The sequence below is a fragment of the Gadus chalcogrammus genome, chromosome 5, assembly GCF_026213295.1.
Source record: "Gadus chalcogrammus isolate NIFS_2021 chromosome 5, NIFS_Gcha_1.0, whole genome shotgun sequence".
NCBI lineage: Eukaryota > Metazoa > Chordata > Actinopteri > Gadiformes > Gadidae > Gadus > Gadus chalcogrammus.
The window spans coordinates 8833344-8845737 of NC_079416.1; the positions used below are offsets into that span (position 1 = coordinate 8833344).

The following is a 12394-nucleotide window of genomic DNA, read 5'->3' on the forward strand; positions in this document are numbered from 1 at the left end:
TGGTTATCAAATAATGAGTTGGCTTCTGCGTGATAGAGCTAGATGTGTGTGTGTGTGTGTGTGTGTGTGTGTGTGTGTGTGTGTGTGTGTGTGTGTGTGTGTGTGTGTGTGTGTGTGTGTGTGTGTGTGTGTGTGTGTGTGTGTGTGTGTGTGTGTGTGTGTGTTTCTCTCTCTTACCGTGGCCTGTGTTGAGCTCTCCTGCAGGTCCCACAGTAATGCATGGTTATCAACCAATGAAATCACACGCTTGCCGTCTCCCATGGGCTCCCACAGCACACTGTTAACACACACACGCACGCACGCACACACACACACACACACATACACATAGACGGGGGTTACTGACAAGAGCACACAGGCACACATGCACTAGCCAGCGCATTCCTCCCTGGTGAGATCAAGGCAGGTCAGTGGAGAATATCCTGCGCTAAAAGTACAAATGACTCCCTAACTGCCTGGAAGTATCACAGAATCCAAATGATTTATTACCATTGAATGCTTTCCCAGACATGGTGCGCAATCTCATTTGTAGCTAAATTGCAGGTTTGGCACTAGTTAACAGAGACTGGATCAATTAACAACGCCAGAAGAGTTATGGTCTATTGATCTAGCATGGCGTTTATCAGTCTCTGGATCCTGGTAGTTAAACCTGTCACTTCGGATCTCTGCACTTCCTTGAGAGAAAAAAAAAAGGACGGAAGAGCTTGGGAAAAGCTGGGAAGCCGGAGCTTTACTGTATAAACTCCCATGTATGATTGTTCATGTTGACTTGATTTCCTGACAACACGTTTCATCACAGACTCTCTGGGTTTCCCATCCCCTGTTGCTCGCCAACTTTGGCTTAGACTATCGGTAAGAAAAAACAGGGTTGGTGTAAACACACAGCCGTGGTTCTGTGATTCAGATCGGGATCTGTGATTTTTATTCTGTTACTGCAATGTCGGTAGTTTGTTGAGCAAGACCAGACTGCAACAGAATAACCTTCTGTAACTCTCCATCTGTAAGGATAGGAAACACCCTATGAAATGTGATAAAGGAAGGGCCCATTGACTTACTGTCATTTTTAAGCCCAATTTCTAGTACGACATACAATGATAACCAATTACACTTGCCAGTTGACACCCATCAGTGGACTCAAAAAATACCATAAAGTGTCAAATCTCTGCTAGACACCAACATTAAATTGTTCATCCCTTCTCTTGTCTTTAGTCTTTTCGATCTAGCATTATGGTATATAAGGACATTGCCGTGACTCATAGAGGAGTGACAGAAGACTGCGAACCTGAACGGCCTTATATTTAGAATATAGATTCAGCATACTCATAATTGATTGACTGACTATCCCTCCAGGGAAGTTGGTTAGCATTTTGTTAAGACCGGTGATTGATTTTCCGGTGTCCGTAGACTGATGCTACAAGCAGCCATACGTTATGTTGTACCCTATAGACAGCCTTGCATGCAAAGTGATGAAGGATACCAGCTCGTAGAGTCCATGGAGCTTTTTATTGCCTACTATCATCTTCCTCAGTCTGGAAGATAAACTTATGTTGGAAGAGCCAACCCCATGTTTCGTAGCAGTGGTTTGGCCTTATACAACCAAAACAAAATCAACTACAAATCGTATTTCTCCATTGGTGTGCCGAAATGTTTTTATACATTTCAGTTTGTTCTATAAAAGAGGGAGTGAACAGGTTTTCTTTGCCAAAATGGATTTTGAGGTGGGCTTGCTATCATAAGGGTGTGTAGACACTAGACAGTGACTATTGTTTATTTCAATGACATTAATTAAGACAACTCCATTTTCTTGGACTAATTAGTGTATGGGAAGCCTCGGTAACAAAACCAGCCAACTGGGAATGGAGAGGGAGAGAGGGAGAGGGAGAGGGAGAGGGAGAGGGAGAGGGAGAGGGAGAGGGAGAGGGAGAGGGAGAGGGAGAGAGAGAGAGAGAGAGAGAGAGAGAGGGAGAGGGAGAGAGAGCAATAGAGCGAGAGAGGTGAGTTGAGTTTAGGCTATAGAAGAGTTTTCACAAGACAAGATAAACTAATGTCAGAACGGGTGGGAAGACAGCGTGAAGAGCACGCCTCTTGGATCTCATCCAGCGATAGTCGTTGAACAAATCTGGAGAGGAGTGAAGAAGACCGTAGACGAGAAGGGAGGAGAACCGAGGAGACCAGATGAGTAAAGAGGAGAGGAGAAAAATGGAGAACGAGAAGAGGCGAACAGTGGAGGTGAGAGGAGAGGAGAAAAGAGGAGTAGGCACTGTGAATTTGGGGTTGCTGTCGGGTGGCCTTCATGATGGCACGTGCACACCTTGGTGGGTCAACTGCACTCCCACCTCCGAAAGTAGGGTGGCATTTCATGCACTATCTCACACGCACGCACGCATATTTTTGGTCCCAATTCATATTCATATGGGTCCAAAATGTTTACAAATGTACCTTATGGTTTTAGCACACACGCACACACATGTCAAATTAAAATTAAGGAACAGTAACTGCTTAAATACATCACAATTCATCTTTCCCTATAGCGTTGCTTAATTTAGCCAATCAGGAGAGGGACACTGGGAAAAACAGAGTGGCAAAACCCACATCATTTTCCCTTATTGTCTTACTTCTTGATTATGAAAGAATGCGTCCTAAGTGTTCGACCTTGAGCGTAGTACCACGCCAATACTAATGGTATGCAAATATGCTTTAGAGAAGCAATGGAGGTTTTACAAGCCCATATATCTCAGCTTGTTACTCTCCCTCTCTTACTCTTTTCTTCTTCGTTACTCCCTCACTATCTCTCTTTTCCTTTTTGCCATTCCCTATGTTTTTACATATTTTTAATAAACCGGATTGTTGGTGCAACTCTCACACACACACACACACACACACACACACACACACACACACACACACACACACACACACACACACACACACACACACACACACACACACACACACACACACACACACACACACACACACACACAGTATAAGTAAGCAGTGTTTAGTATTGTGGCAGACGGTGCACATGTATAGTAATTCATTCAGTCAATGGCAAACAATCACACATAATACACATGATTGCTGAATGCACACATATCTAAAAGAAAACATACAGACACACACAAACACACACGTCCCACCCATGTTAAAAAAAAAAAAAAAAATCAACCTTGTTTTTGTGCTTTGCTGTTGCCAACCAGGGCTCTGATTGGCTAAAATAGCTCAATGGCAATCGATTTTGCTCGACTTCGTGATTCTCAATCAAAAGCTAGTGCAATAAAAAACGAAGCAAAATAACCCACTATGGTATACAGACACCCACACACATGCACACAAAATCTTTTTTTGTCGATTTTTCATTTGAGGCTTGCCTTTACTGCAGTGTTTGTCCATCCAAACAACAATAAGGGGATTTGGGGGCGGCAGGAGTGCTTTGCTAAAATGTTTTTTTGGGCCAAGGGGGATGGGGAGGGGGCAGTATTACGAGTGTGAAAAGCAGCTATGCACACAGAGCAACAAACACATATGAAAGCAGGAGGTAACACAAGCGCACACACAGGGTCCAGTATCCCAACAGCCATTCATATGCAAAAAGAACATGCACACATACATACATATAAAGACACATACATAGAGTGTACACACACATACACAGTACGTTTCCCCCAATCACTCAGACAACAGTGGCAGCCAGAACTAGTAGGCTGCCAGTTGTACGTGTATGTGTGTGTGTGTGTGTGTGTGTGTGTGTGTGTGTGTGTGTGTGTGTGTGTGTGTGTGTGTGTGTGTGTGTGTGTGTGTGTGTGTGTGTGTGTGTGTGTGTGTGTGTGTGTGTGTGTGTGTGTGTGTGTGTGTGTGTGTGTGAGATAGCAAGATGGAGGAGGTGGGCAGCAGACCAAAGCCATCCATCTAGGGAAGCCAATAGTACACAGCACTGGCTACCGGCTTCACAGCACTGAGGCACGCACGCGCGCGCGCGCACACGCACACACACACACACACACACACACACACACACACACGCCCTTGAGAGGGTTACACCTCACATGGTGTTTAGGTGTTGAAGCCTGTAGCCATCAATCTCTACCCAGCAGCCCTACCTGACCTGCCCTCTGGACACACAGGCACTGACGCAGACGGACAATACGTACATTTTAAGCACACACGCACACAAACACACACACACACACACTCCTTCCTTATTCGTCATACTCACAAAAAAATTTAAAAAAGCCTTTTGTTGGCCGCTCTCTCTCACCCTGCCTCGTTCTTTCTTGGTATCTCTCAGGCCCAGATATGTGATACTGTATGCCTTGTGTTAACCGACGGGCATCTTATAAAAATGATAGCAATCACAAGACAACTGATGAACGGTGGGCTAAAAGGGGGAATGAACATTGATTTCCGATCCTGTAGGCCAGTGAATTATGGAGTAATGTGCTTTGCAGAGCAGGCCCAGCTTCGAGACAAAAGGGGACCGGGCCGGGGCTGCGATCGTGGATATGTGGGCCAGTCGATTGTCTTGGACCAAAGGAGGAGGTAAATAAATAACGAAACTGCATATCCATACAGAGGGGAGGAGAATAAGGGGGAGGGTTGGGGAGAGAAATTATAAATATGGCCGCAGCAATGAGGGGATAAGCTAAGCAAATAGGCAGATAGTTGGAGACGGATGGGGAGGGCGCAATCTGAGCACAGAGCGGGGAGGGAAACAAAATGGGAACAGAACAGAGTTGAACTAATAAGAGGCGACTACCCACCTACAGAAATCAGATAATAAAAGTACAATCTCAACTGCTGATACTAAGGTTATTTCAACTTAAAGGTTGATATTTCGCAACAAAATATATGCAATTGTGATACCAACCGGTAATCCACACTTTGCTGCATAGTTTTTTGATTTATTGACAAGTCAAGCATGGGTGTTCTGGGTGGTTGCTGTGGCAATGTGAGGGTGTTCCGGATGCTTGTGAGGGCATTGCTACGTGGTCGCAAAGGTTGTTGTGGACAGTGCCTAGGACGTGACTAGAGTGGTTTGGACAGTTGCTAGGGAGTTGGCAGGTAGTTGTTAAGCTGTTCTGAGTGGTTACTAGGGCGTCACTAGTATGCTGTGGGTGGTTGCTATAGGGCTTCAGATAGATGGGTACCTACCTGGATGCGTTGCCATGGGCGCTGTCGTTAAGGTGACAGAGAAGTTCCAGAGTCTGGGGATTGTGGGCGGAGTCGTCGGGGGACTCGTGGCTGCTGCCCGTCTCCCAGTCGCAGGGCATCCGCCACACTGAGGCACAGGACACCACCCTGCTGTCACAAGCTGCAGCGCACACACACACACACACACACAATGCACAGGTTGCGATATCTGGGTCAGTGGAGGGTGCAAATGATTGCATGTAGTTGTGATCACACAAGTACACAATTCCTAATCTTTTTAATGAAGATAAGTGTGTGTGTGTGTGTGTGTGTGTGTGTGTGTGTGTGTGTGTGTGTGTGTGTGTGTGTGTGTGTGTGTGTGTGTGTGTGTGTGTGTGTGTGTGTGTGTGTCTTCGCTTTCAGGCAGAAAGTACTGTTACCAGGCGGTAAACTTTGCACCCAAAACCAAAAAATAAATAAATAACACAAATGAGTTAGTGTATTTGGACATAGCCCAACGCCACATACAGCTGGACTTGCTAATTGGAGCCAATGGTGTGAAGAGTGGAATTGATACAGTAATTGGACATAAAAAAGAAAATGCAGTGGAGGGCTACAATGCGAAAACTAATCATGTATAGGGAAACCAAAAAGAAGAGGGATAGAGGACGAGGAGAGATATAATGGGGGCGTATAACTCCTTTTTGTGCCACGTGGATATCGAAAGTGTGGGCAAAGGGTGGATGAGGGAGTGGGGGAGGGAGGGAGGGAGGGAGAGAGGGAGGGGTTGGTGCATGAAACATTGGCGTTGGGCCTGTTTGTCAAAATTAAAAGCAAGGGGGCCGGAGTCAGCGGGGGTCTTGAGTGGTTTTAGACAAGCCCAACGCCCCCAATAAGTGGCCAAGCAATCATCAGGAACAAAAGACCCTTTCTGGCTTACTCTGTTAGGGGCCGCTCTTAAAGAGAGGTCATTTGTATACGTGTGTGGACTGGATACACACGTATACACAGTATCAGTACATATAACACAGATAAACTGTAGAGATCCAAAAGAGACCATAGAGAGTATGTTTGAATTAATTAATTATTTAAGAGGAAAAAATATATATATATATCAAATATGTATTACATACATACACACATTTTTTTGATTTAATTGTAAACAAGACAAATAGGATATACTATTATCGAGTGAGGAAAGAAGGAAAAGAGTAAAAGAGCGAGAGAGTGGAGACACTGGGCATAGGCCTCAGTAGTACCAGTGACTACTGCCCCTAGAGGCTAGAGGCGTATTTGCGCTCTGCGCCAACCTCACCCACTCAATGAGTCTGTCCCATCTGTCAAGGCTGTCTGCTCCAATGTGGCACACGCACACTTTAACATCAACACACACATCAACACAACTGTACAGACACATACAATCTCTTTCCCCCACACTATATTTCATTCTTATTTTTACCCACGAACATGGATGTGCTCTAATAGAGACACACACACAAACACAGACACACACACACACACACACACACATGCTCTGAGTAATGACAAAGGAAGGCCAATACAAAACACACACAACAGCTTCTAATTTGGAGGGCTCAGCCACAAGATAGCAAATTACTCACTAATTATGGTCCATTTAACTCTACAATCTGACCAAAACGGCCATCAACCTGCACACAATGGCGGACTTACCTTAAGCACTGGAGTAGCCCAACTGTACTTTTATTTTCTTACTTTTAGCCACTGCAGAAATGGCACAGGTGGTGGCCATTTGCATTTACATTTAGGGCATTAAGCAGACGCTTTGGTCCAAAACGACTTACAACTTTTATTACACATCGACAGCGGAGTCAACCATGCAAGGCGACAGCCAGCTCGCCATGAGCAGTTACGGTTTGCTCAGGGACACATCGACAGCTAGGAGGGGAGGGGATTCAACTAGCAACCTTCCGGATACAAGTCAACCTCCTCTACCGCCTGAGCTAAGCCGACCTCGAGTGGCCATGTACACACACGCCATTTGCATGAAAACCTTTGCCAAAGAAAATAACTGGGTAATCATGTTCTTACTTTGCTCATGTGTTTTTTACATTTGCAATTCATTTTCCCCCTCATACAACCGCCGACGAATGCAAGCAGATTGGCTACAGATGGGGCTATGGCGCAGGTGATTAAAAGCTCAGAGTGTGTAACTTAACCTACAAGTGTGACATTAGAATTGGGTCCTGTTTTTCTTCCTTCCTTCCTTCCTTCCTATTGCCCCCACCACTATCCTCCCCAGCAGTGCATCTCGTGTCTCACTAAAGCGGCTGCTGGTTTGCGGGACATGGTCTCTGCGAGCACAAATGCATGTTGAGTATGTTGTGTCGACTCGTCTCCGTAACGAAGTGAACTACAAACAAAACGCCCGTTAAGTGAGTTAGAATGCTCTTCAAGATGGCGGCTGCTGCTTCGGACTCTGAAGTCATCACTGCACAGTTCTTCCGGAGAGTGGCTGCGGGACATCTTCACTGACAAACAGCGGGCAAAGTGTGTTTGGCTGAATGTTTACGCCACAGAGCTAATGTACTTGTATGTAGCATGACCAAAGCCACAAATCAGTCGCAGATGTGTCAGTGGTAAACCACTTCCAAAATCACAGGCACGAATAAGGCGAGTGAAAGATTTATAGATTAACATACTTTCAATTTGGTTCTCCCTCTAAAATCATGTTCATAATGTGACTCTACTCAAATATAAGCAGGTCAAAAGAAAAAGTTGGATGACTTCCAGAGAGTCCACCATTCTAGGCAAATCTCTCCCCTCACACTGCTGTCAGGCGTGGGGCACCATGTCTGCACGTTAGCACTGATCCTATCAGGGCGCGGCCGTGTCATGCTAACACAAGCTGCTGAAGCCCTGCATTCGTCAACGCCGGCCATCGATCCCCTGCTGCAGATCCGATTAGACAAAAGGGTTGCAACGCGTCTGGGGAAAGTGCAAGAGGTAATTAAGAGCGAGAGGGACAGACAGTCAGACATGGGGAGGGAGTGGAGGAGCATGATGGAGATGAAGCGTGCCATCCATACCGTGTGACCAAAAGAGATGGGAGCATGGAGAAGCGATAGGTGGGAGGTGGAGGATCTGGGGGGGGGGGGGGGGGGGGGGGTGGAAAGGCGCTCACTTTTGTTGTAGCAGGTGGTGAGCACTGCCTTATCCGCGGGACTGGCGCCAATGTTCCATATCTCCCCAGCTTGGTGCAGGAGCACGTTCTTGTTAATGATGTTATTCTCATCATCAAAGTCAATGATGTGGATCTGGGGGTAAGCACAGAGAGAGGGAGACATAAAGACAGAGAGAGAGAGAGACATAAAGACACAGAAAGAGAAAGATACAACGACAGAGCGAGAGAGAGAGAAAGAGACAGACAGACAGACAGACAGACATAGAGAGACATTGGACAAAGAAAGAAAGAGAGAGAGATTAGATGAAGCAATGATAAGTGCCCCTCCCTCTCATCTACTGAATGCAACCACCACAGTTCAAAGCTCTGCTAATTTCTCCTGCTCACCAAAAATGAGCAGATTCTGATTAACAAACGCTCTCTGAAAGATGATATATCGTTTCCCACCCCAGCCCTCACAAAAAAAAAAATACTACAGACTTCACGTATTCGTCTTTTTTCTCTCCTTGATTTGCTTTCAAAGCAGCGATTAAGACAGTCTGTTAGAAGTCCTATTTAATTGGGGAATCATGGCAGTCCCACATGTGACACAGCTGCAAAACAAGCTGAGGAGAGAAAAACAAAGAAGAAATACGGATTACAGTTGAGCTTTCCTGGCAAATTGTACCTGCGTTCAACGTTGGGTTGTACTCAAACTGTGTTGAAAAGGACTGGAGGAGAGTCTGAGGCCTGATCTTTAACAACTGTTCAATAAAGTTTGTCTTTTTCCCCCTCAGGAATATATTCAAGTGCAGAGGCTAATTTAGCTAAGCTTTGTGTTAACCAGTAATCTTCAACCCATCTGTGCTTCCCCATTAAATATGGTGTTCAGAATTCTTAGAGGAATACACTACAGAAAACGATTATTACTGTAACAATTATAAACAAAGTGTAGCCTAGAATTAGAAATGTTGTGCTCCCTTTTAACGCAAATAGAATATTGTTTGGCCACTTTTTTAGTAAAAGAGAAAAACATGTAGTTCTTGATCACTGGTTTTGCCCTGTGATGAAATCCGGATGACAAATGGAATAGGGATGTAGATTGTAGATCGATACTCTGTTTAACCATCTTTCATTAGATATGAAAATATATTAGGGCAATTTCTCTTGGCACAATGTATATATTTGCACTGTACCTCTTTGTGACAATCAATTTTGTGCGGATATTACTTATAACGTGTTTAAAAAGTCCAGACATTTACATAATGTTTTGTGAGCTGAAAACGTAATCTGTACACTTGTTTTTATTGTACAGATTTGAAATGAATTGCTGTACATAAATCTTAACCTTCAAGTGTATAGTTAATGTTTTTCAAGCCACAAAACTTGATTTACATGTGTTGATTTTGTAAATACGTGCAAGTAATCTTATCACTAAATTCACTCCATACCTAGCACAGTAAAAAAGTGAAACTAAAGTAAACAAAAACCATGAGTGGGGGCCTCAAGGTGCTGTTGCTCTCTTAAGAGGGGGGCTTACATCACTTCAACGGGGTGGGGTGCTGCTGGGGCATTTATGGGGTTCCACAGGACCATAACTCTATCAAGGCAGCACCTTCACTCCCTTTATGCCTACACTAGTTTTACAGGCAGACGCAGGAGGGGCAGTCCGACTGGAGGGAGGGAGGGAGGGAGGGGGGGGGGGACAGCGGCAAGGAAGCCAGTGAGCGAGAGAGAGAGAGAGAGAGAGAGAGAGAGAGAGAGAGAGAGAGAGAGAGAGAGAGAGAGAGAGAGAGAGAGAGAGAGAGAGAGAGTCTTGGAGAAGCATCTTTCAGTGGCCTCAAAGTCGGTCAGGCAGCCATTAACCTTGAGTTGGGTGAACTGCATCAGGTGCATATTTTTTTTTATTATTAGCCCAAAAAATGATTAAGCAAAGTCTGAATTTTATGGCGGTGCGTTCGTGTGTGTGTGTACGTGCGAAGGGGGGAAGGGGAGTGAAATACATTTGGGCTGGCAGGACAGTGTAATTGGAGGGAAGAAGGTGTCCACGGTACCTGGCACTCCCCACCACCGCACACACTCCAGTGATCCCAGGTGAGAAAAGGATGGATACAGAGCGCGAGTGAGAGAGTGAGAAAGTGAGAGAACGAGAGAGAGAAAGAGAGGTTCCAGCCTTCCTCCCTCGCGGTGATTTATCAATCGTGTTCGTCCAAGACCCAGGGAGTGAGTCATAGCCTTCAGCCCATCTGGCAAGCGGCCCGCCGCTTTTAATTAGGTTCCTGATTGGTGGGAGGAGGCAGCGCGCGTGTGTGTGTAGGCGTGTGTGTATGTGTGCATGCAAGTGAGTATACGTGTGGGTGAAGGCATTTGTCTGTGCGTGTACGTATGTGTGCGTGTGTGTGATGCTGGCACACTCAAGAGAGGGATAAAAAAACACTGGCTAGATCCTGAACCCCCCCCCCCCATCCGCTTCCCTTCATCCTGTCCCCAGCGCCAAACCCAGCCCCACCAGAGACATCCACAAACACTTAACTTGGGGGACCTTTTTTTTTTTTTTCCTCCGCTAAAGCTCTTTAGCCGCACGGGTGACAGTGAGTGGGGGCCCGGTCGGGGGGGGCCCCGGTCGGGGGGGGGGGGGGGGGGGGGCGCGGCGGACGGCCCATAGTGGTGCCAGGCCCGGGCGCTTTATCTCGTTAGCAGCCCTAAATGCCACGGCGGCGAGCCCTCCGCGATCTGTCATTCAAGCTATTGGTCTCTGAGGGATTTTAAAAAGGTGCTCAGCGAGTTAAGAGAGGCATTTCCACCCTGCATTATGCTTAATGGGAGGTGGAAAGGCCAGAGGGCTTATGGATACAGCTGAAGTGGGGGAGGAGGCGGGCGGCTGTTAGAGTGTTGGGGTGATGGGGGGTAAGGAGTGGGGGGATAGGGAGAGGGTTAGGGCAGGGGGGGGGGGGGGGGGTGGTAGGGGAGACGGAACAGCAATCAGAAAGGCATTTTTCACAACACGAGCACAAACTAAACTGGACTTGGCAGAACTGAACTGCAGTTAAGATCCACAGTGATCATACTGAAATGTGCAATAAAAAATAATAAAATAAACGCCACTGGCTGCACTCCAGATGCAGAAATTTTACGGAAGCAGGATAAGGGGAAATTATGTATAATTCTTTTCAAATCAGTACATGGTAATTTTTTGGTAAGGAGAAGTTAATTGATGAGATGAGGTATTCTATTTTTATGTTTTTTAATAGCAAATCTGAATAAAAAGGTGTATTCTTCAACATGAATGAGGCTTACTTATATACCAGCATCGGGTTATTTAGTCCTGTCACCATGGCAATACAAGTGGCTATGAATGTGAAAGAGGGAAGCATTATTACTGTACAGCATGCCTCGCATCTGATTACCACAATGAGGTTAGCCTCACAACGCTGTGAAAAATAATCAATTTGATTCTCTCTTGTGTTTTCAGATCTGTGGCCATGCCAGAGAGATGGAAAGTATATTAAAGGGACTGCCAGTGTAGAGTAACAAGAAAAACACGTAGATCAGATGCATTGTCACTTTCCCCAACCAGCTCCACATTAGACTCGCTAGACAGAACTTGGACGTCTCTCAATCTGAATCCAACGCCAGACCCTTTTCACACAACAGTCTGCCAACACTTTTTTTTTTTAACCATCTCTTTCCCATCTCAATTAATTATTTTCCCATTAGACACACCAACAGTTTCTTCATCTGTCACTGTATTGACCTCTGCAAAATGTGCACATGCCACTGCCAGGGAGCAGCACACCCGCACACATAGACTTCTACCTAAATATACACAAAGCCAGCCAAAACTGTACTTCTTATTGTACGCATGTCGCACGCACAAGCACACAGTTTTCTAGGCAGACATCCATGAACAAACACTTGCGCTGACACACAGGATTGCAGATAAAGAACCCTCTGGGTAGCTTTATGCAAATCGTTCAATAAATACCTTAAATTATACAATTTTCCACATATAATAAAGATAACTACACTTATTTTCTTAAGGCCTGCTTTGTTTGTGTTGCTGGTGGACAGAGAAGGAGCTTAACAAACAACGCCTTAGGCTATAATTAACTACAAAGTGTA

General features: G+C 45.5%; 1 protein-coding gene across 3 annotated transcripts in view; it reads right to left on the reverse strand.

Annotated features, from left to right (window-relative positions):
- eipr1 (EARP complex and GARP complex interacting protein 1) overlaps positions 1-12394 on the reverse strand; it is a 33676-nt gene that overhangs the window by 19719 nt on the left and 1563 nt on the right. For all 3 annotated transcript variants that reach the window (XM_056590115.1, XM_056590113.1, XM_056590114.1), the window contains exons 3-5: positions 8294-8426; positions 5152-5311; positions 178-277 (exon numbers count right to left, since the gene is read on the reverse strand). In XM_056590115.1, coding sequence (XP_056446090.1) covers positions 178-277; positions 5152-5311; positions 8294-8426 — 393 coding nt within the window. The remainder of the gene's footprint in view (positions 1-177; positions 278-5151; positions 5312-8293; positions 8427-12394) is intronic.